The sequence below is a fragment of the Balaenoptera ricei genome, chromosome 3 (assembly GCF_028023285.1).
Source record: "Balaenoptera ricei isolate mBalRic1 chromosome 3, mBalRic1.hap2, whole genome shotgun sequence".
In the NCBI taxonomy this organism is placed as follows: Eukaryota; Metazoa; Chordata; class Mammalia; order Artiodactyla; family Balaenopteridae; genus Balaenoptera; species Balaenoptera ricei.
In genome coordinates this window covers 123,584,161-123,606,381 of record NC_082641.1, presented here as the reverse complement: position 1 = coordinate 123,606,381, position 22,221 = coordinate 123,584,161, and the positions used below count along the sequence as shown (strand labels likewise).

At 34.3% G+C, this 22,221-nt stretch overlaps 1 protein-coding gene across 7 annotated transcripts in view; it reads right to left on the bottom strand.

The window, feature by feature from the left end:
* Positions 1-3,603: 3,603 nt before the first annotated feature.
* Positions 3,604-22,221, bottom strand: part of RBM27 (RNA binding motif protein 27) — a 68,751-nt gene continuing 50,133 nt past the window's right edge. For 4 of the 7 annotated variants that reach the window (XM_059917393.1, XM_059917399.1, XM_059917398.1 and 1 more), the window contains 7 exons: positions 21,471-21,545; positions 21,166-21,330; positions 19,709-19,813; positions 19,415-19,606; positions 9,833-9,943; positions 8,492-8,583; positions 4,628-7,311 (listed from right to left, as the gene is read on the bottom strand). In XM_059917393.1, coding sequence (XP_059773376.1) covers positions 8,500-8,583; positions 9,833-9,943; positions 19,415-19,606; positions 19,709-19,813; positions 21,166-21,330; positions 21,471-21,545 — 732 coding nt within the window. In that variant the 3' untranslated portion in view covers positions 4,628-7,311; positions 8,492-8,499. Of the gene's footprint in view, positions 3,619-4,627; positions 7,312-8,491; positions 8,584-9,832; positions 9,944-19,414; positions 19,607-19,708; positions 19,814-20,825; positions 21,013-21,165; positions 21,331-21,470; positions 21,546-22,221 lie in introns of those variants that run through there. The other 3 variants (XM_059917397.1, XM_059917396.1, XM_059917401.1) reach the window with 3 other exon arrangements.

Genomic DNA, 22,221 nt, shown 5'->3' with positions numbered 1-22,221 from the left:
ACTTTTGTCCAGCTTTATCTACTTTATCAATAATAGTCACTGAAAAATGTAAAACTAAGAGTGGATGAAACTTCTTTGACATACTTGGGGTCTCAGGAGACCACACAGCACCATTCTATTGCAATGACTCCAAATAATTTTCACATGAATGGCTAAAGTGCAGAAATGTATAATTTATTAAGATTTAAATAAATCAGGGAGAGAAGTGCCTTAAAGTTCTTGGTAAAAATTTTTCAAAGGATAAAAAAAAAAAAAAAAAAAAACTAAGAAATTAAGTTCTATGTATAAAATTCTTCCCCATCTTTGATATTTCAAAGCAAAATATGTTGATAATGCTTTAAAAAGAGCATGTATGCTTTTTTAGCATTTGACGACAGTGAGATTTTTTTTTGACATAATCCAAAACTTGGGGGGAAACACCTTTCTAAAAACTTGTACTGTTACCAGCAGAATGTTATAATCATTCTCTTTTGTCTCAACAATTTCCCTGATACAGTTCCCATACTGGAAATATTCCCAATGGCTGCTAAATTTGTCAAGAATAAAAAACTTTTTCTGTTGAATCTATTAGAACATGTCTACTTTTCTCATGGGCTGTCAAAGAATAAAAAGCCCCCTTTCTCCCAAGTGTACTAACATCTTTTCCTTTTTGCAGATGACAATTATTACCATATCATTAGTAGTCAATAAACATCTCATAGTTGCCAAAATAGCTAAAATCAGAAATCCACAAGGATTCAGAATGACATTACTAAAATAAGAAATCTGAACATGTAAAAGAATCAAATAACTCTATAAACAACAGAACAATGACATGAACATCAGTTTTATTCACTGAGAATATACTCTTTAAAAAAAATCTATGGCATAAACATAACTGTGAACAAACACTGCTTTTCTCAGCAATTTCTGCCTAGAAAATTCAGTATACTATATGAAAACATCATTAAATTAAAGTATGTAAACTTATTTATATACATGATTTTTTTAATGCCAAGGTTAAAAGAAAGAAGGCACCAGAAATATTGAAAAACACAAAGAAGCAAGGTAGAAATACTGCAAGATTATCATAATTCTGTTTGCCACAGGAAAAATATTTAAGATAAAATTGAACATAAAATAAACATAGGTTATGATACAGCCAAATTATTGTCAAAGGTATCAAATTGGCTGGCTGTACATTATGGAGGTCACAGAAAATTATTACTTTAAAATGCTTCCCCACAAATTAGCATCTATAAACGCTATGTTCTGTGGTTTCCAATATGCTACCTAAAGTATCACTCCCCAAGGGAGCCTGGTTCCAATCCAGGGCAGATGAGATAGATGGAGCCAGAATGGCAGTGTTTGACAGACACTAGTAAAAAAAACCAGTGACATTCTACAGACTTGCAATATCCCATTTTATTAAAAGCAGCAGGGCACAGAGGTTAAGCACATGAGCGCAGGAGTCAGACCCATGTTCAAATCCTGGTGCCACCACTACAGGCTGTGTGACCTCTGGGAAGCCACTTAATCTCTTCTAAACTCAGTTTTCAAAGCCAAACAGGGAGCACCTTCTTCAAAAGGCTGCAAGCAGAATGTAGGCAAACTACTGAGCCATTATCTGGTTCACAGTCTGCATTCAATACATGTACTGAACTGAATTCACAAAAGTGAATAGCTTAAAACTATCAACCAATTTAATTGAAAATATTTACTTGCCACCATGGTATAGCTTAAAACTATCAACCAATTTAATTGAAAATATTTACTTGCCACCATGGTATTAGAGGAAAGCCGTTTTATTGCTTAAGGAATCCGAAAAGGAATGTGCATGGACAAGAGGATAGAAATACTGAAATGTACAAATACATATTTCCATGATCAGTGTTGATTTCATTATTTTGCAGACAGTAGTTTTCTTCTATGGATTTCTGAAAATATGGCAACCTTCTCACTGACATGTTCTCAATCTTTCTCTTTACATTTTAGAAACTAGAAAAGCTCAGACATGTAAATACACAAATGACACACTTGCCCAAGATTAAAAAAAGTGGCAAGGACTAAGTAATTATTTTTTATATGAGTTTATCAATATCTCCTATTTCTTACGAACCTATGGGAGAATATGATTTAAAAGGGTGAAATTCAATGGAACAATTTTGGAACATGTACAATTTTCTCAAGAGATATCAAACCTGGTTTGTTTTGAATCATTGATAGCTAAGGTGAACTCTAAATGCAAAATTAAATTCAAAGCCAAATAATCTTTTCTTGATTCACAGACACTAAATATTTGTAGCTGTATGGACTTCGTGGGCAGGTTTTTTTTTTTTTTTAAATAAATAATTTCTGCAAAGTGCCTTAGATTTCATAAAAAGTAGCACCAATATTCTAGCATTCCACTCCCTTCCCAGGGCAAATAATGACAAAAATATAAAACTACAGGCAAGTTTAAAAAGTCACTCACAGTTGTCTATTTTAAAAATTAAAAACTATAAAATAACTTCATGCTCAAGAGCATCAAGTAATCAATAAAGAGATTGATGTATACATTATTTTCACCTTTAATTTTAGACTAAAGGTCAACTTCAGACCCCAGACTACTTTTCCAAGCAAAGCACAGAAGATAAAATTTTATCATTTTATACTCAAAATAGTACTGACAATGTCACAGAGAGAGGGATTTAAAAATGCAATTCACCCTGAAACTCAATAGGTTAGTGTTTTCCAAACTGCAATTTTGAAAGCCAAGTAGTGGGTCCTGACAAGAATAAAATACCAGGTGCATACTGGGTTGCAAGGATAAGCATTGTCTGGTAAACTTTTGTTTGGTTTGTGTGTACATATATACTGGGTCACAGTGCAAAATATGTTTTTCACTGTTGAGTTGCTGCGAAAAAAGATTCAGTCACTGGTCTAAGGCCCACTAAATTTTGCCTTCTGGAGCCCCCTACAGGCTTTAAATGTTAAAATCTTGAATTCTACAGTAAATAACCCTTCGTTGGAGGTTGGTTCAGGACCTAGCCCTGAAGAGTTTACACAGGATCAGAAGCGTACACAGATAAATCAGCCGCCTTTGGTCTAAGAACTCAAAGTAAACATGTGAGCAGCCTCAATCTTGAAGCCAAATCATCCTCAAAAACTGCATTTATTTGGCAAGGTCTACGTTAGTCCTTATTATCCAATTTCATTTCAAATTGAGAGAAATATATCAGTATCTCACAAAAGAAGCTGTCTTTTTTGTCTTTTTCATCTGGGGGCAAACTAAGAAAAGATAGAATCACAAGGACTTTAGAAAACTGTTAAAAAGACATTCACTTTTACGAGGTGCTTACAAAGCAGTGTTGAAAACTCAATCAACAGAAACATGGCTAGGCAACTAAAAGGCTTATTTCTATAACCCTACTCCCCAACAAAGATTTGAGTAAAGAACAAAAATTCTGAACAATCAAGCACTAACCATTACCCCAACTCAAATGTTTTAAGAACGAATGGATCACTCTATCAAAGTAACAGAACTCTATGGGGACTTCCCTGGCAGTCCAGTGGTTAAGACTCCACACTCCCAATGCAGGGGGCACGGGTTCCATCCCTGGTCAGGGAACTAAGATCCCGCGTGTCGTGCAGTGCGGCCTAAAAAAAAAAAGAACTCTATAAAGTGGTTAGAAAACTGCAGTGATGTAGGAATACAGACTTTCATTGAAAACAAACTAATAGGATATTAGATTAGGGCCTTCTTCCCTTGCTCACCTTTCATAAAAGGAAAAATATAACAAATACAAAGAAAAAGTGTTTATCACGCTTCCTAACCACCACAACCAAAAAAAAAAAAAAATCTGTTTGCGGAAGTCTAAGACAAGAGTAGACTCAAATCACAAATATCCTGCAAACAATTATCAAACACTATCCTGACCTTAATTTCACCTGTATCACATCACCTATCTCAGAATGCTTGGGATGGTTTAGTTAACCTAAGGTCGATTGCAGAACCAGGTAAGAGGCCAAATGGTAGATGATCCTGTAGAAAGGAGATCACTTGGCAATAAATGGATTTAGCATAAATGAAGGTGATTCATAATACATGGATTAGCAGTGTACAGCCTTTTTCTGAGTCAGTGTTGGTTGGCCCCTCAAGTAGATCTTTGAGACTAAAAATGATGCCAAATGGGGCAGGTTTGACTTGCAAAATGTTGGTCCACTTGTTTAAAGCAACCCTGACTCTCTGATCTAAAATGATCCTGCAGGCTGACATACTCACTCATGTCTTATGTTTACTGGAACATAATTAGATCCAGCCTAGATAGTTAACTGGGGCTTGTGATTCAAAATTTATCCTTGGCTACAGAATAATTTACATCCAAAGCAGTAAAAAAAAAAAAAATCACATAAAACCAGTAATTTCTTTAATGAGAGCTCATTTTAGTACTATTTGTTACTATTAAACAAATGTAACTATGTTCAAAATTATGCTGGCTCTCCCACCAAAAGCCTTAGACTCATGTTTATGATAAACATCTATGGGATAAATTATCATCTATTCAAAACAAATGGTCACACAGCTTATTTGCCATTTACTTAATTCACAAAATATGAATAAAACTTGTTTATTTGAAAAGAATGAAAATGAAATTTACTCCCATTCTTTATTATTTTCCTGTATAAGCTGAGATTTAAAGAACGACTCTTCTTGGACAACGCATAAATATTCGGAGGGGGATTTTATAAGAAAAGCAGTTTTTAAAACAAGAAAAGAGGAGCCCAAGTGATATATACTTCCTTTTCCCATCACCACATAGTCCTTTTGGGTAAGATCACTTCCTTCTCTTCTTATTCCTCACAAATATCCATCACAATTAGAACTGTCATATCTTTAGATCATCTCTTCAAGGTGTTCATCACTTCCTTCAATTCATCAATTGTGCTTAAGGAAAATGTCCTTCCTATTGTTTGCAGGCATCTTGAATATCCTCAAGATAATATTAAAATAATTGCTTTTATAAAATTGTTTGTGCTTTTTATCTGGGATACCAAGATCCATCCATGAACAAAGAAATATGGCTATTAAAGCTTACTTATAAGTTAACACTTTAATGCCCTTCTCTTTCATTTTCAAGACCACTCTGTCAAAGGAGTTATTCTACTGAATATTTAATAGCCAGTGACTTTGGTACCCAAATTCATATTGAGTGGCATTCTCTCATGTACATGAACCCAGCATAAAACACACATACATATCCATCACTCATTCATTCTCACACTCAAGCAAGCATACACATACATTTTCTTTCTTTCCAGAACAAGCCAGAATTACAGCTCTTTTGGTGATTGTTATAATTTTTGGAATGGTTCATAAATTTTCCAAATTCTTTTAAATTTGTAACACTTTTATCTTTTTTTTTTCCAATTGTGAACCATTCCATATTGCATCTTTATTGCAAAAGTCAACATGCTTCTTAGAAATTCAGATTGTAATTGATAAAACAAACATTACATATATGAATTTAAATGTATAAACAGTTAGAAATTCAACAATATCTCCTATTATACTATTACACAAGTTCACAATTTTGTAAAAACTATAATACAGGCATACTATACATCAAGAGGAACCGCTATTCCTTTTCACATGATTTTTTTTTTTTTTTTTGAAATAATGATCCATCACCATGGACCTCTTTTTCTCACCCTAACAAGACGTTTTGCAATTTATCACCTTAGCTAGTGACAATGTTTTCTCAATGTTACAGCATGAAGAAATTGAGGGAAATTCTGCATTCCCCGGGGTTACCTCTTAAGCCTGGGCAGCAATCCACTAGTAAACCAAGATGACAGAGCCAGGCTGGTGGTTGTTACTGCTCAACGGCTACTTAGAAAGATGTCATACACATTAAAAAGAACAGAATTTGCCTCAGATGGTATATGTTATTTCTGTAAGTGAAGATGCCAAGAAAACAAGTCATAGTTACTCGCTTTTAAGAGAAATTCTAATGCTTGGGGATCTCAGTCCTAAAGGAAAAAATATATACATTTAACTAGTTTATGCTAACCTTAACTTAAATTTTCTAATATTATATTTAACGCATATTTTGAATACATTTTTGAGAGTCAAACATGTTTTAGAAGTCTTAGAAAAGACGTTTATGAAGTATTTTAGGTGTATCGAAAACTAAGTTTTATATAAAGGGCCTCAAAACTTACTCGAAAAAGTGTCTAGCTATTCTTCACTTTAACATCCTTCTCTTTCACCCCCCTCTCCCCCAAAAACTAAAAAGGTCAAACAAATCCTCAACTCTGTCTGTACTGAGAGTGTAATAAGATGTCAATTTTAGGTTAAAAAATCATATGAAAAGGAATCTCATTCTGCTGAATTGTCAGTCTACTGAAAATTTCCTTACAGCTCCATTAATTTACTGTAATTTTCAGTTTCCAAATACAAAAATACAACAATTCTTATTGAAATCTATACGCTGGTAGTTTTAGTACACAAAAAAACCAAACAAATTATTTACAAAATTATACAGTTTAAGAAAAAACTTTGTACAAAAAATATATAAATCCTTTGTTCCCTCTATCACGTTTAAACTGTCAGGACTCAAAATATTCACCACAATGAATCTTTCAAAATATATACCGACTGAGCCACAGACATCAGGAAAATTTTGTTAGAGATGATGGGGGAGGAAGGAGCAAGATTGCTTATTCTAGGTACCCCTACCCCACTGTAATGTTTTCCTTCCTTTATAAGCTTATTTTAGCTTTGTGTTATCAGAAATATAACAATAACCTAGAAAGAGGAAGTCCTTATTATTATGAAGGGAAAATTACATGAAAACTTAAAAATGATCCTGGTTTGACACATCATTCCAGGAAAACATGTAGAAGAGGAAAGATCGTCAGAACATGGGATTTAACTTCTTGTAGCCAAGTAAATCTAGAGTCCTGATGGTTTTAAGTTTCTTAGTGAATAGTTTCTATTTTGAGAAACAGTCTTCACCTCAGGAAACAAAATCCTTGACATAGTGATCACCAAGAACCTTCTGAAGCCAACAGGAGGTTTCAAACGTTCACGCCAAACGTACTATAAAAACATAGCTGTGCGTATCCTTGAAAAAGTGACGTCCTATGTACATTAATCATTTTATTTCCCCAGGGGTCAGTACAGTGTAGTGTTGCTCCTCTGCTTTTCCATCTAACATTCAGAACACAAGGACATAAATTTACAGATATATTTTACTTAACAGATACTCTATACAGTGTACAGTAAAAATGCACACAGTGAAGGAAGCCGTCTACTGAAGGATGCATATGTTCATGGATAGCAACAAGCTACAAAATTAAGAAAATATAAGGTCATCTGATCAAAGTCAAGTTATGACTCCCATTTATTACTAGCATACCCATCCCCCCTACCCCATCCCACCCCCAACCTATCCCCAGTCACCTCATCATCATGGTTTAAATTTAGGGAAAGAATTTCACACACTTTCAAACCCTTCTGCATAACTATTAACTAAAGTGAATCTTTAAAAAAAAAAAAAAAAAAAGCTGATGACTCTCTCTCCCCACAAATCCTTCCATTATTCTCGTCAAAATATCACTTGTTTATCAAGGTACTGGTTTAAACTTTTTATTGGGGACTGACTTTTGGTGGCCCAAAAGAATAACTTATCTCAATAATGGGTAAGTCAGGCTATTAATAAAAAGGCAGGAGAAAGAAAATGGGGATGAGAAAGGGGCAACAGGTGAAAGCCTTTTATATTCTGAGAATGTTAAAAAAAAGAAAGGAAAAAAAAAGGACCAACTGAACCAGTGCTCAGTAATTTCAAAGCAAACTAAAAATCAGTGGCAGAAGTCCAGGAGAGCTAATATGATGACAGAATGGAAATACCACAGAGCTAGTAGCTACCATTGCCTTATAGCATTGAAGAACAGTTACAATTTACACTAAAATATTACTTACTGCTGCACATTAAATCCCCCCGAAATTTAGATTGAATACAAATTGGGCTCCTCCTCAATAAAATAATTAAATTTACCCTTCTTCCAAGACAACTCTTGAAAGCAGAAGGGTATTTTAATCACAAATATCTCCTACTATCTGACGACCCATCTATAATAGCTAAGAGATAAGAGATTCCAGGCGATTTTGACATTTAATGAAATTTTATCAGCAGATTATAATCCAAAATAAAATTTCTGAACACCCTGTCATTTACATCATAATCCAACACCAATAGCAACAAAAACAGGTGGTGTGGAAAAATAAGGCTCTAGAGATTATCCAAGTCATTCTTGTGGATCTTCACAACTGTGTAAAAGTCACTAGGCCTTTGGTGCTTTAATATTATGAACAGTTATGAGATGTATTTAAATAGCAAACTTGCTGTCCTTAAACCTACTGTGTTGAAAATAAAAATAAAAACAATTTTTTTGGCTCATTGACTTCTTTAAATAATTTTAAAAAGTTGTTCTTCTAAACAATATTCCTAAAAATTATACAGCTCACATCAGATTTCATCTTCGCCATGAACGAGACTCATATTCATCTTCGTCCTCATCGTCGTCATCATGCAAAAACAAATCTGATGTTTCTGTTTCCTGAAGAAAAGAGAGGGTAAAATCTGCTCAGTGGCACAAGAAAGTTAAGTAAAATGCTTTTTAGGCCAAAGGACAAACAGACCAGTATACAAAGCCCAGGCTGGATTTACAAGTGACACAACGTATCTTTTTGGGGCAAAAAAACCCCAAAACATTAAAAAAAAAAAAAAAAAAAAAAAAAAAAAAATATATATATATATATATATATATATATATATTCTTCTCCCCTGCTAATTTTGCTAGTTTAATAGAAGATTTCCATTCTAATATCATCAGAAAAATAAATAACATATGAACATTTAGTGGGGGGAGGGGGATATCTATGAAACATGTTTTTGATAAAATTAATTTTATTCTATTATCTTAAAAGTGAGGAAAATAAATAACCATTTGAACTTCTAAACTTTTCCTCTAATACCCGATTATTTGTGAGGGACGAATATAATACCTTCCCTATGACACTGACATTCCAAATCTTACATAAAAATCTAAAATCTTACACAAAGTAAAAGTATCTACAAACATTCCCGAAATACCAAGATTTTTCTTTTCTTTCTTTTTTAAACAAGGGAAATGTTTCTGCTTTTGTTATGTAAAATTACCCACTTGGTCAGGAAGACTCTTGATCAGCCATAAATGCTCGCTATCTTTTAAAACCAAAATTACGATGAATGAGGAATAACTTGCAATGCTGCCTAAGTGTCCATTTTGATAAACTAATTAGAAATACAGGAGTAAAAAAGCAATATTAATTCTCATGTTTTAAGAAGCTGGTTAGTACTTGTATTATTTAAGTCCTTGGTTTTGCTATTCTTCCCTCTTATGTCCATCTTCTTTACACTCTCATTTTAACCAACTATAACGTAGAAAGAAAATAAGAAACTCAAATCTATTACTTACAGAACTTGAATAAGTGAAAACTAGATCAGATAAAATTTAATTTGTTCACTCAATCCATGTCTTCATTTACCAAAATAAAAACGTCCAGAGCCCCAATAAAGCCAAAATAAATGCAAATTTTTAAAAAAGTACAGTCTCTCCTACACCAGAAAATAACCCCCAAAAGAGCTTTTTTATTTCTGCACCTAATCTGATTCTTTAATAAACTTCTAGACTAGTCTTAATTAATTACATGCATGAAAAAACTCAACATTTATTTTTAAATTTATATTACTTACTTTAATGTTAAGAAAAGCATATAACTGGAAAACAATCTAATTCAACTCTTATTTTCAATCGTTAAATTTACCTCCTCCTTGACTTCTTCTTCCTCAGTCTCAGTGGATACAGAAGGCACCTTGGCCTTGTGCCATGATATTTGTAGCCGACGGTCTTTGAATTTTGATCCTTGGTTTGCAGGCTAAAACAGATTTTAGAAGAACACAAAAGTTTGTACTCACATTTACTAATAATTTCTTCAGATTGTGTGCTATTAAAAGTTTAATGACTTGAGGGGGAAAAAAATCTGTTAAAATGGCTCTACAAATAATCTCCAATGAGAGCTAGAAAAAGTGAAGTTCTTTTTAATTAGAAGACCACATGTCTGGTTTTCCCAGGACAGTCCATGATTAATGTTGATGTCACATAAATTTTAAGATCTGTCTTGGTTTGGATGATAAATTATATAGTCATTCTACTTAGAAAGGTCATGATGAGGACAACAAATACTGTCTTAATATGATTATTGGCCTCTATCTTTGATAATCTATATATTTAGAGTAAAACCTTACAAATATAAGTAATTTAAAAATTATCTATTCATCTCATGACATCTCTTATATCCCCATCTATATGTGTTAAAACCATTCCCACTTCTTTTCCTGAAATGCTATATAACAATGACAAATACTCTGCAGCTCATCTACACATCCCACAAATGTTAAACACCTACTATCCTATCTCAGGGTAAAACTATGCAGTTTCAAATGTATTTCTTGTTACTACAGTCTAAACATTTTTTTCCTCCCCAGCAAATTTCAGTTAAGAGAAACCAAAAGTTTAATTTTAAGGACAAAGCCACAGAGACAAAAGAACAAAGACCCAAAGTTTCATGAAAGTGAAAGCTTAATCATTCCTACAGCTTTCCTATCAACAGATCTGGGTTGTAGAATATCCCCAATTCTTGGTTCAGTCCTAAAATATGTAATAGAAGGGGCTCTTTTAAATTTGGGGTTTCACCCTAGTTTTTCTAGGAAAAATACTGATAAACTTCATGAAGCATTTGCAAAATATTTCCATAGAACACTCAGATCATTGCATGGCAAGAGTGTGCATTAGGCCAGATGCATACCAGTCAATTACTGTCTCTGTTGATATCACAGCGTGTGATTTAAGGAAAAACTCCTATTATCCCTTGTAGGTGGTTAAATGTTTATAACCTGACGCCAAACATTTTGACTCATGGGACAAACTAAAATGACATATCAAAATGGCCCTAACCCAAATATACATTTACCATCTTTTCAAAATCAGGTAGTTACTAAGTGAGTGGACGTTAAAAGTTCTCATCACAAGGAAAAAAAATTTTCAACTATGTGTGGTGAAGGATTTTAACTAAACTTATTTTAGTAATCACAATGCATATGTATACTGAATCATTATGTTGCACATCTTAAAATAATACAATGTTGTATGTCAATTATATCTCAATAAACCTTGGGGAAAGAAAAAGCAGGTAATTTGTGTAATAGACATCCCTTGCCCTTACTCTATCCTTTAACATACAGCCCAATTATAGAGATTTCTTTGGTATTTCGTTCATTTCTATATTATTTAAATTCTTTCCAGCTTTACTGAAGTATAACCGACAAATAAAACTGTAATATATTTAAAGTGTGCAATGTGATGATTTGATACCCTGTGAAAGGAAACCCCATAGAGTTAATTAACACATGCATACCTCATGTATTTATTACCCTTTTGGGAGGGGGGCGGGGGAGGGGGGTTATTAGAACATTCAAGTTCTACTCTCCTAGCAAATTTCAATTATATAATACAGTGTTGTCAACTACGGTCACCATGTTATACATTAGGTCCTTAGACTTTGTTATTTGAATTTTTAAGTAAAGTTATATTACTTTTATTAGCAAGAAAAAGCAATATAAAAAATTTTAACCTATATTAACTGGGTTGCTTTCCAAAGAGGGTAGCAGTTCTATCCTCCAAAAGAAATTTTAAGGCATTAGATATATTGCATATATATTATTGAAGGAAGAAGGAGACATTTAATTTGTATGCAGTCAGGAACTAAGAAAATAAAACTCCCACTACCTAACTTGTAACAAATAAGAGTAATAAATAGAATAAAGATGTATTCTAGTAATACCAAGTCAGGAACTCTCACACACCACTGGTGGGAATCTAAACTAATAAAACTGATGCAGTTCACTTCACAAGTCCATGTATATCCAACAGAAATGTACACGTATATATGAAAAGACATTTAAAACAATGTTCATAGCAACACTGTTCATAAAAATGAAATGGAAATAACCCAAATACCTATCAATAGGAGAAGAGAAAAATAAACTGTGGTATATTTATACAACTGAAAATTATACAGCAATAAAAATACCAAACTACTGTCACATGTAATAACATGAATGAATCTCAGAAACATAATATTAAGAAAAAAAAAAAGAGACACAACAGAATATATACTATGTGGTTCCATATATATAAATTTTCTTAAATAGGCAAAATAATACTATAACATTTAGGAACACACATTTAGGTGATAAAAATATAGTTGATTCTCGTTATTTGCAGTAGTCACATAAAGTTCACCCAAGCACTGAATTAGCAAACACTGAACCATTGTTCCTAGGGGAAATAGAGGGTTAGGTTCCTATGAGCCTCTGGTCAAGACATTTTTGTCCACTGATCAATATGTAATCTTGTTTTATGTTTAAAGACATTATTTAATATATACTGTTGATTCATTAACATTGAACTCATGGCCCAAAGCATGACAACTCATGCCTGAACAAGGCTTATCTCTAACACACATCTTCACCATAAGGCACATCACTACCTGACTGAACACTACACAGCACTTCAGAACTATACTTGGAAGCCATTTTAAATAGTGAAATCACCAATGAAAAGCACAAAAAAATGAGAGAAATATGGCACTAAATAGACTGCAAAAAAGACTTGTTTACAGGATGAGAGCTGAGACGAGAAGGCAGAACATCACCTCATTTGACCTCTGCTGGGAACCTGTGCACTGGTCAACTCAAATTTTTCACAGTTCTGCGCATGTCTGAAAATGACCACAGAAGCACTTCAGGTATTGATTTTGAGGCTGTAATAAATCTTAGTGGGTAGGTGAATGTGCAATGCAGTATCCACGAATAATGAGAATCAACTGTATAAAGAAAGCAAGGAGGTGATTATAATAAAGTGAAGCTAGACTTTTTCTGAGGAGGAGAGAAGATAGTGACTGGAAGGGGGCAGAAGGAGACTTTTGAGGTGCTGGGAATGTTCTATTTCTTGACCTGAGGGGCAGGTAATATGGTACCTTCTGATAAATCACTTAACTATACATTTCTTATTGGTATAGTTTGTTTCAATAAACATTTTAAGTTGAGTATTATCTTCATAATTTCAAGAAAATACCAATTAGCCAAGATATTTATGTGAAAAAGCAATGTTCAGAATGCACCTCTGTATTTATAAATGATCCCATTTTGGTAAAAAAAAATTTTTTTTTAATTAATTAATTAATTTATTTATTTATTTTTGGCTGTGTTGGGTCTTCGTTTCTGTGCGAGGGCTTTCTCTAGTTGTGGTGAGCGGGGACCACTCTTCATCGCCGTGCGCGGGCCTTTCACTGTCGCGGCCTCTCTTGTTGCGGGGCACAGGCTCCAGACACGCAGGCTCAGTAGTTGTGGCTCATGGGCCCAGTTGCTCCGCGGCATGTGGGATCTTCCCAGACCACGGCTCGAACCCGTGTCCCCTGCATTGGCAGGCAGATTCTCAACCACTGCGCCACCAGGGAAGCCCCGGTAAAATTTTTTTAATGAGAGACTTAATATATGTATTCTTATATTCGTAATTTTTTTCTATAAAAATATCCAAGAATAATAACTACCTTGTAAGAGTAGGCCAAGATTTAGAGGTGAGATTTTTACTTTTTATTAACCAAATTTTAACCCTTTGCATGTATTAATTTTTTTAATTAAAAATACTTTAAAAAATTTAGGACTTGCCTCATATATCTATCAAAATATCTAATTTTTCTATACACACATATATATTCTCTCACACACATATCTATACCATGGCTTGAAATAATGAAATATTGGAGAAAAGTTAGATGTCCATCAATATAGGACTAATTAAATCTAGTACAGTACATCTATACAATAAATCACCATGCAGCCATTAAAAACAAAGCAACACCATATGCACAATTAACAGTAATTGCCTATGGGGAGCGGCACTGAATGACTGGAGGTAGAAGGAAATCTTATTTTTCTTTCCTTTTCTTTTTCTTTTGCCCACGCCACACGGCATGCGGGATCTTAGCTTCCCGACCAGGGATCAAACCCGTGCCCCCTGCATTGGAAGCATGGAGTCTTAACCACTGGACCGCCAGAGAAGTTCAGGAAATCTTACTTTTCATTGTACATACTTTTCTTTTTGACTATGTATATGTGTGTTGCCCCCAAAATAAATCAAATATTAACATATATGAATATATGTGTGAATATGAGCAAATCAATTACATATCATCAATAAAAAATTATATGCAGTAACTTAGAAGCATGTAGAGCCTTAGAGGCAGAAGTTACGCAGAGAGAAATTCACCTACACAGCCATTTTCCCAGATCAGAAACTGATGCCAAATCTGTGCCAGTCATGATTCATCAATCCTGATTGGCAAAGATGAAAAAACAAAACTTAAGTGCTGTTGAGGATATGGGCAAGCAGGTGCTCTCACCCAATGTCACTACAAGTTTAAATTAGCGCAACATTCCTGGAGGGTCATCTGGCAAACTGTACCAAAATTTTAAATACACATACGCATGCCTTCGATCCAGTCATCTTGCTCCTACGAACTAACCTAGGGTAATGGTTCTTGGCGGGAGACGATAATGTTACTCTAGAGGGTATTTTGGTGGTCACGCTGACTGAAGAGCACTTACTAGTATTTAGTAGGTGAGAGCCAGAGGTGCTAAAGGTCCTGCAATGCCCAGGACTGTCCACATAACAAATTATTTCACTCAAAAACGCCAAATCCAGTAAGACGTATATAACATTGTCCATAACAGTGAAAAAACAGGAAACACCCTAACTAGCCATCCTGACTGACACCATGAAGAAAAAGACCTAAGAAAGAAAGCCAACACACTAGGATAGTAGAGGAGAAATATGAAAAGAACCTGTGTAGCTCAGTTTCTTAAATAATCAATCCTAAAACCTCCCTACCTCTAGACTTCTTGAAAAAAAAGAAAATAAATGTCCATATTTTCCAAGTTATTTATCTGTTACTTGCAGCTAAATGCATCCTGAGAAGCATTTACTATTTTCATAATCAGGAAGAAGAAAATAAAAAAATCCACTTCCACTCTATTATTACTGAGTACATCTCTAAACCACACTACCATAGCTCAAAATCTTTGTAGTTAAATGATGCATACTATTGAAAAAATGCCAAAGTACAGTTCAAGTATTCCAAACATTTAGTAGAAATAACTTTCCCTGTTGAAATTAGCTGAACCTCTCTTTACCCAGGAGTGAAGGAAAGCACCCTAAGCTCTCATCCTATCTGTACCCTTAAGCAAGGCTCTATGACTTAAAATTTGCAGCTTTTACCTAAACTTTAATATTAAAATACTTAAAGGAAATTCTTCATGAAGGTCTTTGATACCCTCCTATCTCTGTCAAATGAGAGATATATAAATAAGGATGCTTTTTTAAAAAAAAGTTCTTTTGGGACTCACTGATTTTATCTTTAAAATATACAAAATTCTATTTATATATTACATGATATTATTTCCTTTTTTTTAAAAAAAATTTATTTATTTATTTGGTTGCACTGGGTCTTAGTTGCAGCAGACACGCTCCTTAGTTGAGGCTCGCCAGCTCCTTAGTTGCAGCAGGTGGGCTCCTTAGTTGTGGCATGTGAGCTCTTAGTTGCGATATGCATGTGGGATCTAGTTCCCTGACCAGGGATCGAACCCGGGCCCCCTGCATTGGGAGTGTGGAGTTCCAACCACCGTGCCACCAGGGAAGTCCCATATTTCCCATTTTTGAACTTAAATATTTAATATATAAAGTAATACAATAATATATACCAGGGGTCTGCAAACTACAACTTTCAGGCCAAACATGGCCCAGCACCTTGTTTTCGGTGGCCTGTGAGCCATGAATTATTTTTACATTTATAAAAAATTATTAAAAGAAGAAAAGGAAAAAGAAGAAGGAAGAGGAAGAGGGAAGGACAGGTTTAGAGAGAGGAGGAAAAGGAGAAAATGTGACAGAGACTGTACGAAGTCTTCAAAAGCCCAACGTGTTTACTATCTGGTTCTTTACTAGAAAAAGTCTGACTAGTGATATATACTATTAAAATATTTATTATACATGTTTTATGTTGTTATAGATAACTTCCATTGTATATAAACATTCTCTGGATTTTAAATTTGTGTATATAGTTGACTCCTGAACAACACAGGGATTAGGGGTGCTAACCCTCCACACGGTCAAAAATCTTAGTAATAACTTACTGTCAGCCTTATTATTGAAAAAAATCTGTGTATAAGTGGACCAGCACAGTTCAAACCCATGCTGCTCAAAGGTCAACAATTTTTAAATTTACTCATATTTTTCATGTACGTATCTGGGACCTAAAAGCCCAAGATTAACACATATCCTCGAATTTGGTTTTAACATATACAGTATAAAAATGCTGGTGTTTCATCTTAAAAATGCATGTGCAGTTAAAAAGTCTGATTTTAAAAATAAGATATGTTCCTTTGGAAAGCACAGAAAAAAGAGAAGAGCCTAAAAGGGAAAAAAAAGTTAAAACTAACTTGAATTCTCCCACCCAGAACTAACAATTTAAAGCAGTTCCATTCCAAGTTTATGTATACTCTCCTATCCCACCTTCTCTTAACCTAAAAGACAATCCTGAGAATTTTCTTATGTCATTATTCTTTAAAAACATGTTTTTAATAGCAGCAAAGTACTGTTGAGCGTTTAGATAGTTCTCATTTTCACTATTATAGAGAGTGCTACACTGAGCACACTTACAGTTTGCAGAATCGTTTGCATAATTTCCGTATGATAAATTCTTAAAAGTGGATTAATGCAGGGGTCCTCAACCCCCCCCACCCCCCCCACCCCCGGGCCACACAGCAGGAGGTGAGTGGCAGGTGAGCAAGTGAGGCTTCATCTGTATTTACAGCCACTCCCCATTGCTCGAATTGCCACCTGAGCTCTGCCTCCTGTAAGGTTCAGCAGCGGCATTAGATTCTCATAGGAGCATGAACCCTACTGTGAACTGCATATGCGAGGGTTCTAGGTTGCACGCTCCTTATGAGAATCTAACGCCTGATGATCTGAGGTGGAGCTGAGGCGGTGATGCCAGCGCTGGGGAGCGGCTGCAAATACAGATTATCATTAGCAGAGAGGTGTGACTGCACAGAGACCCTAATAAATCAACTGCATGCAGACTCACATCAAAACCCTGTCGGTGAGTGGCATGTAAAAACAAGCTCAGGGCTCCCACTGACTCTGCATTATGGTGAATTGTATAATTATTTCATTATATATTACAATGTAATAATAATAGAAATTAAGTGCACAATAAATGTAATGGGCCTGAATCATCCCGAAACCATTCCCCCCTCCCCTCCGGTCCGTGGAAAAATTGTCTTCCATGAAACCAGCCCCTGGTGCTAAAAAGGTTGGGGACCACTGGATTAATAAATACAAGAATAAACTGAAGGACTCTAGAATTAGGTCCTCACACTTCAGAACAGCGTCACTAACACCCATCCATCACCTCTTCATACAGATATGGTTGATCCATGATCCTTTCACAATCATTAAGGACAGTAAAAGAATATTGAAAATATACATTTTACTTTAGCCTTTGTGGGATTATAAAAGACCTTGAAGAAGAGTTACCCTATAGGTTTGCTAAATCTACTTTCAATAATGTCTTAGGCATATGTATTTCTGTATTTTTTTCAAAGAAAGCATACTATACTGCCCAAGTATCTGTTACTAGTGTAAGTGTGTTTCTAGCACTCAAGACTATCTGATAGCACCCTATCAAAACAAAAAACAAACGACAAAACACCATCGAAACCAATGGTAGTGTCTCATTCTTGAAGTTGCCTTACCGGCCTTGGCTTCGTTTGCTCCTTCCCCAAATGCCTGGACACGCCCCTTTCCGCAAACCAAGCGCAGTATTTCAGACTTAACAAATGTATGTATATACAAGTTGGTTATTATTAGATACTCTAGAATGACTCTACTTACGAGAAGGAAAGAGAGCCATTTGAGCATGACTTCTGGATTAAAATTTAAAGATTTATATATAACCCTCAGGGTAGAGCATGCAGCTTCCTACCTAAAAAAATTACCTACTTTTTGTAACTAAAACTTTCTACAGAGCCAAATTTATAAAAATTCTGCTTTATATTATTATACATTATTATCTAATGCACCTCACCAGAGCTGGCAGTGGGTCTAAATGCCCATGCCCACGTTTTGGCAAGGAGATTCGAATGTTATATACTCAACACTGAGAGACAAAAATCAACATTCACCCAGCCTCCAGAAGAACACCCTGCCCATGTACAGTGCTCCTCCATACATTATCTTCTTTACTCCTCAAAGAAGTCACTTCAAGACAATCTCCCACTTTACCACAAAAGAAAATAACAGTCAGGCTAGTGAAAAAACTGGCTCAAGAGTAAACAGACTGCAGCCCAGGTGGCTCTCAAATATGGACATCTTATAACAACCCACCATTCTCTAATAGCCAGGGTGAAACAGGATTAATGAGCATCAAACTAATAAGAAACTATGGAGTGAAGTCTTGCTCTTTAAGATTTCTCTCAGCATGTTTAACACTTAATAGGGCTGTAAATGTTTTCTCTCAAAAAAGTTGTTTGAGGAATAGGCATCTGGATGTTAACAGTCAGTTGTGTATTTTTACCTTGGTCCTGTCACTTATTAACTGTATGATCTTGGGTGACTTTTTTAAGCTTTAGTTTTCCGATCTGTACACATGGGTTTCTACTTGCACTTTATACAGTTATTTAAGGTTACATGAGATCATGTATGAAAATGCTCTAGCACAAATAACACTCAAAAAATAGTTACTGAATGCATTAATGAGTGGTTAGAAAGAGAATATACTCTGTTTATGTGCAAAATAATAAAAACATTCACCTGTGGCAAATATCTATTTGCATATTTGTCTAAAAGTAAGTGGTCACCACTGTATACAGAATATAACTAAACATGACTCTTCTCCTAACAAATTCTTCCTTTGGATTTCATCTCCATCCCAGACTATTTTCACTTATTGACTATAAACACCTGATAAACCATGTAATAAACCCTAAAGCAAAAATCAAATATAGCTTTCGAATAACTTGTTACAACAAATGCATTTATGTGAAGTATTATGGAACATAGCATGAGCTGCTTCTTGACCTACAAATATATTAACAGGAATTTGCTAATATCCATGATTTTACAACTTAATTTTCTAATCTATAAAACATTTGACATTTATACAGAAGGCAACAAGGAAATGCTAAATACAATGCTTTTAGAGTTGGCATTTACTACTTTAAAAACTTACTGAAAAATGCTGAAGTAAGTCATCTTTCTCCTCCTCAATGAATCCCCCAACTGTTAGTGCTTTAGGGCGGTGGTCCACCACCATGTGATTTAGTGAACCCCTTCCTCTTCCTCCACGGCCTCGGCCTCTTCCTCGACCTTGAGAGGACATGGTCTTGCCTCGACCCACAGGTAAAATACCTAATCGTGCAGCCTGAATAACAACAAAAAGCAGAATATAACACATTGTCAGACTAAATCTTGGAAAACTATTTTGAGATGTTAAATGTAGTGGGTAACTCCTCTTAAATCTCACCTCAACCTGTAACTGACTGAGTTTTTTCCGTAACTCTGTTGTGTCTTCTCCTGAGGATAGCCTCTTGTGAAGGTCCAGTTCGGTATCTAATAGTTCTTTTTGGGCCTTTGGAAAAATTAAGAGTAAAAATGTATTTTTTAGACAACTTACAAAATCTTGTTCACAATATGACACTTATAGAATGACAAACATCTCTTCTGGGTAAATGTGAGAGTATGCAATAAACATGGGTGTTTTAAGGAAAGTAACTTTACAGATATAATAGAAAACATGTAGAGAGTATAATGTTATCAGTAGTAACAATAAACAGTATTACTGCTTAATAAGCAAGCAGTATTACAAATGCTTAAGATGGCCTAAAAATCAGACCTTGGAAACAGTCATCTGAGATGAGGGAGCTGAGAACATAATAAAGCATCATAAGTGAAACATAATAGGGCAAAATAAATTACACAATAAAAATTCACTAATAGTACAAACATAACAGTTACATAATTGCTTTCAGATCTGAACCCTATAACTATTGCCACTCTTTTTTTTTGGGTAAGAAACAAATTATCAGCCTTTAGCTGCTGTGACTATGAGAGATTTTCTTTCCCCCATATTCTCTTAAATTTCTTTCTATAATTAAATGCTCTTTTTATAATTGGGGGAAATTTCAATTAAAATAACATTTTTATTATATTTTTAAAAAGCAATCATTTTTTTAGATCATAAATTAATCTTTTTCAAAAAATTTTTATTGAAGTATAGTTGATTTACAATGTTGTGTAAAAGCAATCTTAATGAAACACTTTACATTCCTTTTATAACAGAGAACCACAATTTCAAATGTAATATAATATTGTACATAAAAATTTGCATTCTATATATATATATATATCTGACAAATTTATTCCCAGTTCTCAAAGGGCTGCAAATTTATCTAAAATCCCACTACAGAGCTGTAGAATAATGATGGAACCATGGTGTAAAAGCAAGTATTCTTCTACAGTAAGGAAACAAATAGAAATGAACAAAATTAGACTTAAATGGATCTAGAACTTTTGATTATTCTTTTCAATAGAAAGCCATATTTTTACCCATACTAAAGTCAATGATATCTTTTGAATATTAAAAGGGATGGATGCATTACAACATTATTAAAAAATTAGAAAAAAAAGCTGCTGAAATAGGAAATGTCTCTTTCCTTGCCATCACTCTAAGCAGTTACATCGTCAGCATGGAGAACAAAAAAATTCAGTTAAAAAACATCTTTGTTCAAACCCGGTATTATCACTTCTTTCAGAGGGAGTGTACAGCATCTACAGAAACATTAAAAAAAAAAAAAAAAAGATACTTATAATTGTCTCACACTAGACTATTAGCTACCTAAGGGTTCCACTGCACTTTTAAAGTGCCAAACACACCACAGATGTTCAATAACCCTATGCTGAATGAAAAATGCAAATAGGTACCTCTGTTTTTGTCTTTACTTTAGATGGTGTGCAGACTGCAGAAGATGTTTTTAACTCATCTTTCAATTGTGAGATCTTTTCTCCAAGCTCCTTTAAAGTCTTCATTATATTTGCTCTCTCTTCTGGTTTCATGTTTTTGTTTTTTTCTAGCTTGGATATTAACATCTATAAAATAAACAGAAAAAAGTAAAACTATGCTTAGTAAATTTTCATATAAATAACCTTTAAAACTTTATTGGGGATATCTTTGTAAAATCCATTCCATACATCAATTCCAACATGCAAATAATGAACATTTATCTTACCTTTTGGCATTCTATTTGTTTTTCTAACATTTCTTGCCTCTTTTTCCTCATATCTTGTTGTAGCTTCATTGCTTCCTGTATGAACAGGTAAAGAAAAAATCAGTAATGAATAACTAAGTTTGCCCATGATACATAAGGCTACTACAGTCTCAACTCATTTCTTCTGAGTCACCCCTTATATGAGACAGATTTTCCTCCTAATCAAAAAACAGCTGAAGCCAGAGATGAAACCTTTAAACCTATTTTCCCCCACACTTCCAATATAAAAGAGTTTATGTTTGTAACTGTACTTTAATATTTAAAATACTGAACACTAATTAGCTGTATCTATGAGGTTTATTCACTTAAATGACCTGAATATATATGTAAAGAAAAACAAGAGCTGTTTTCACTTCCCCACATAATAAGCGAAATCCTTATTTTTGAAGTTTGAAGTCTAAAAATAAAGTCTGAAGTCTAAAAGTGACATGCAGCTATAGGTTAGAAACGATAGCAAAATCTATGGATTTTTGCCTAGAAAATGTTGCCTCCAACCCCTCTGTTAATTAAATCTCCAATTATACTGAGATAATATATATAAATAACTATTTTATTTGAAAAACTCTATGTGAGTTTAAATCTAAGATGATAATGAAACTCAGAACTGAGTCACATGAATAATAACTACATAATTGTTACACTTCACGTGAAATATTATCTAACTTACGAAGCCAGAAAGGAATTAGAAGAGAAAATAATGAAATAAAAGTAT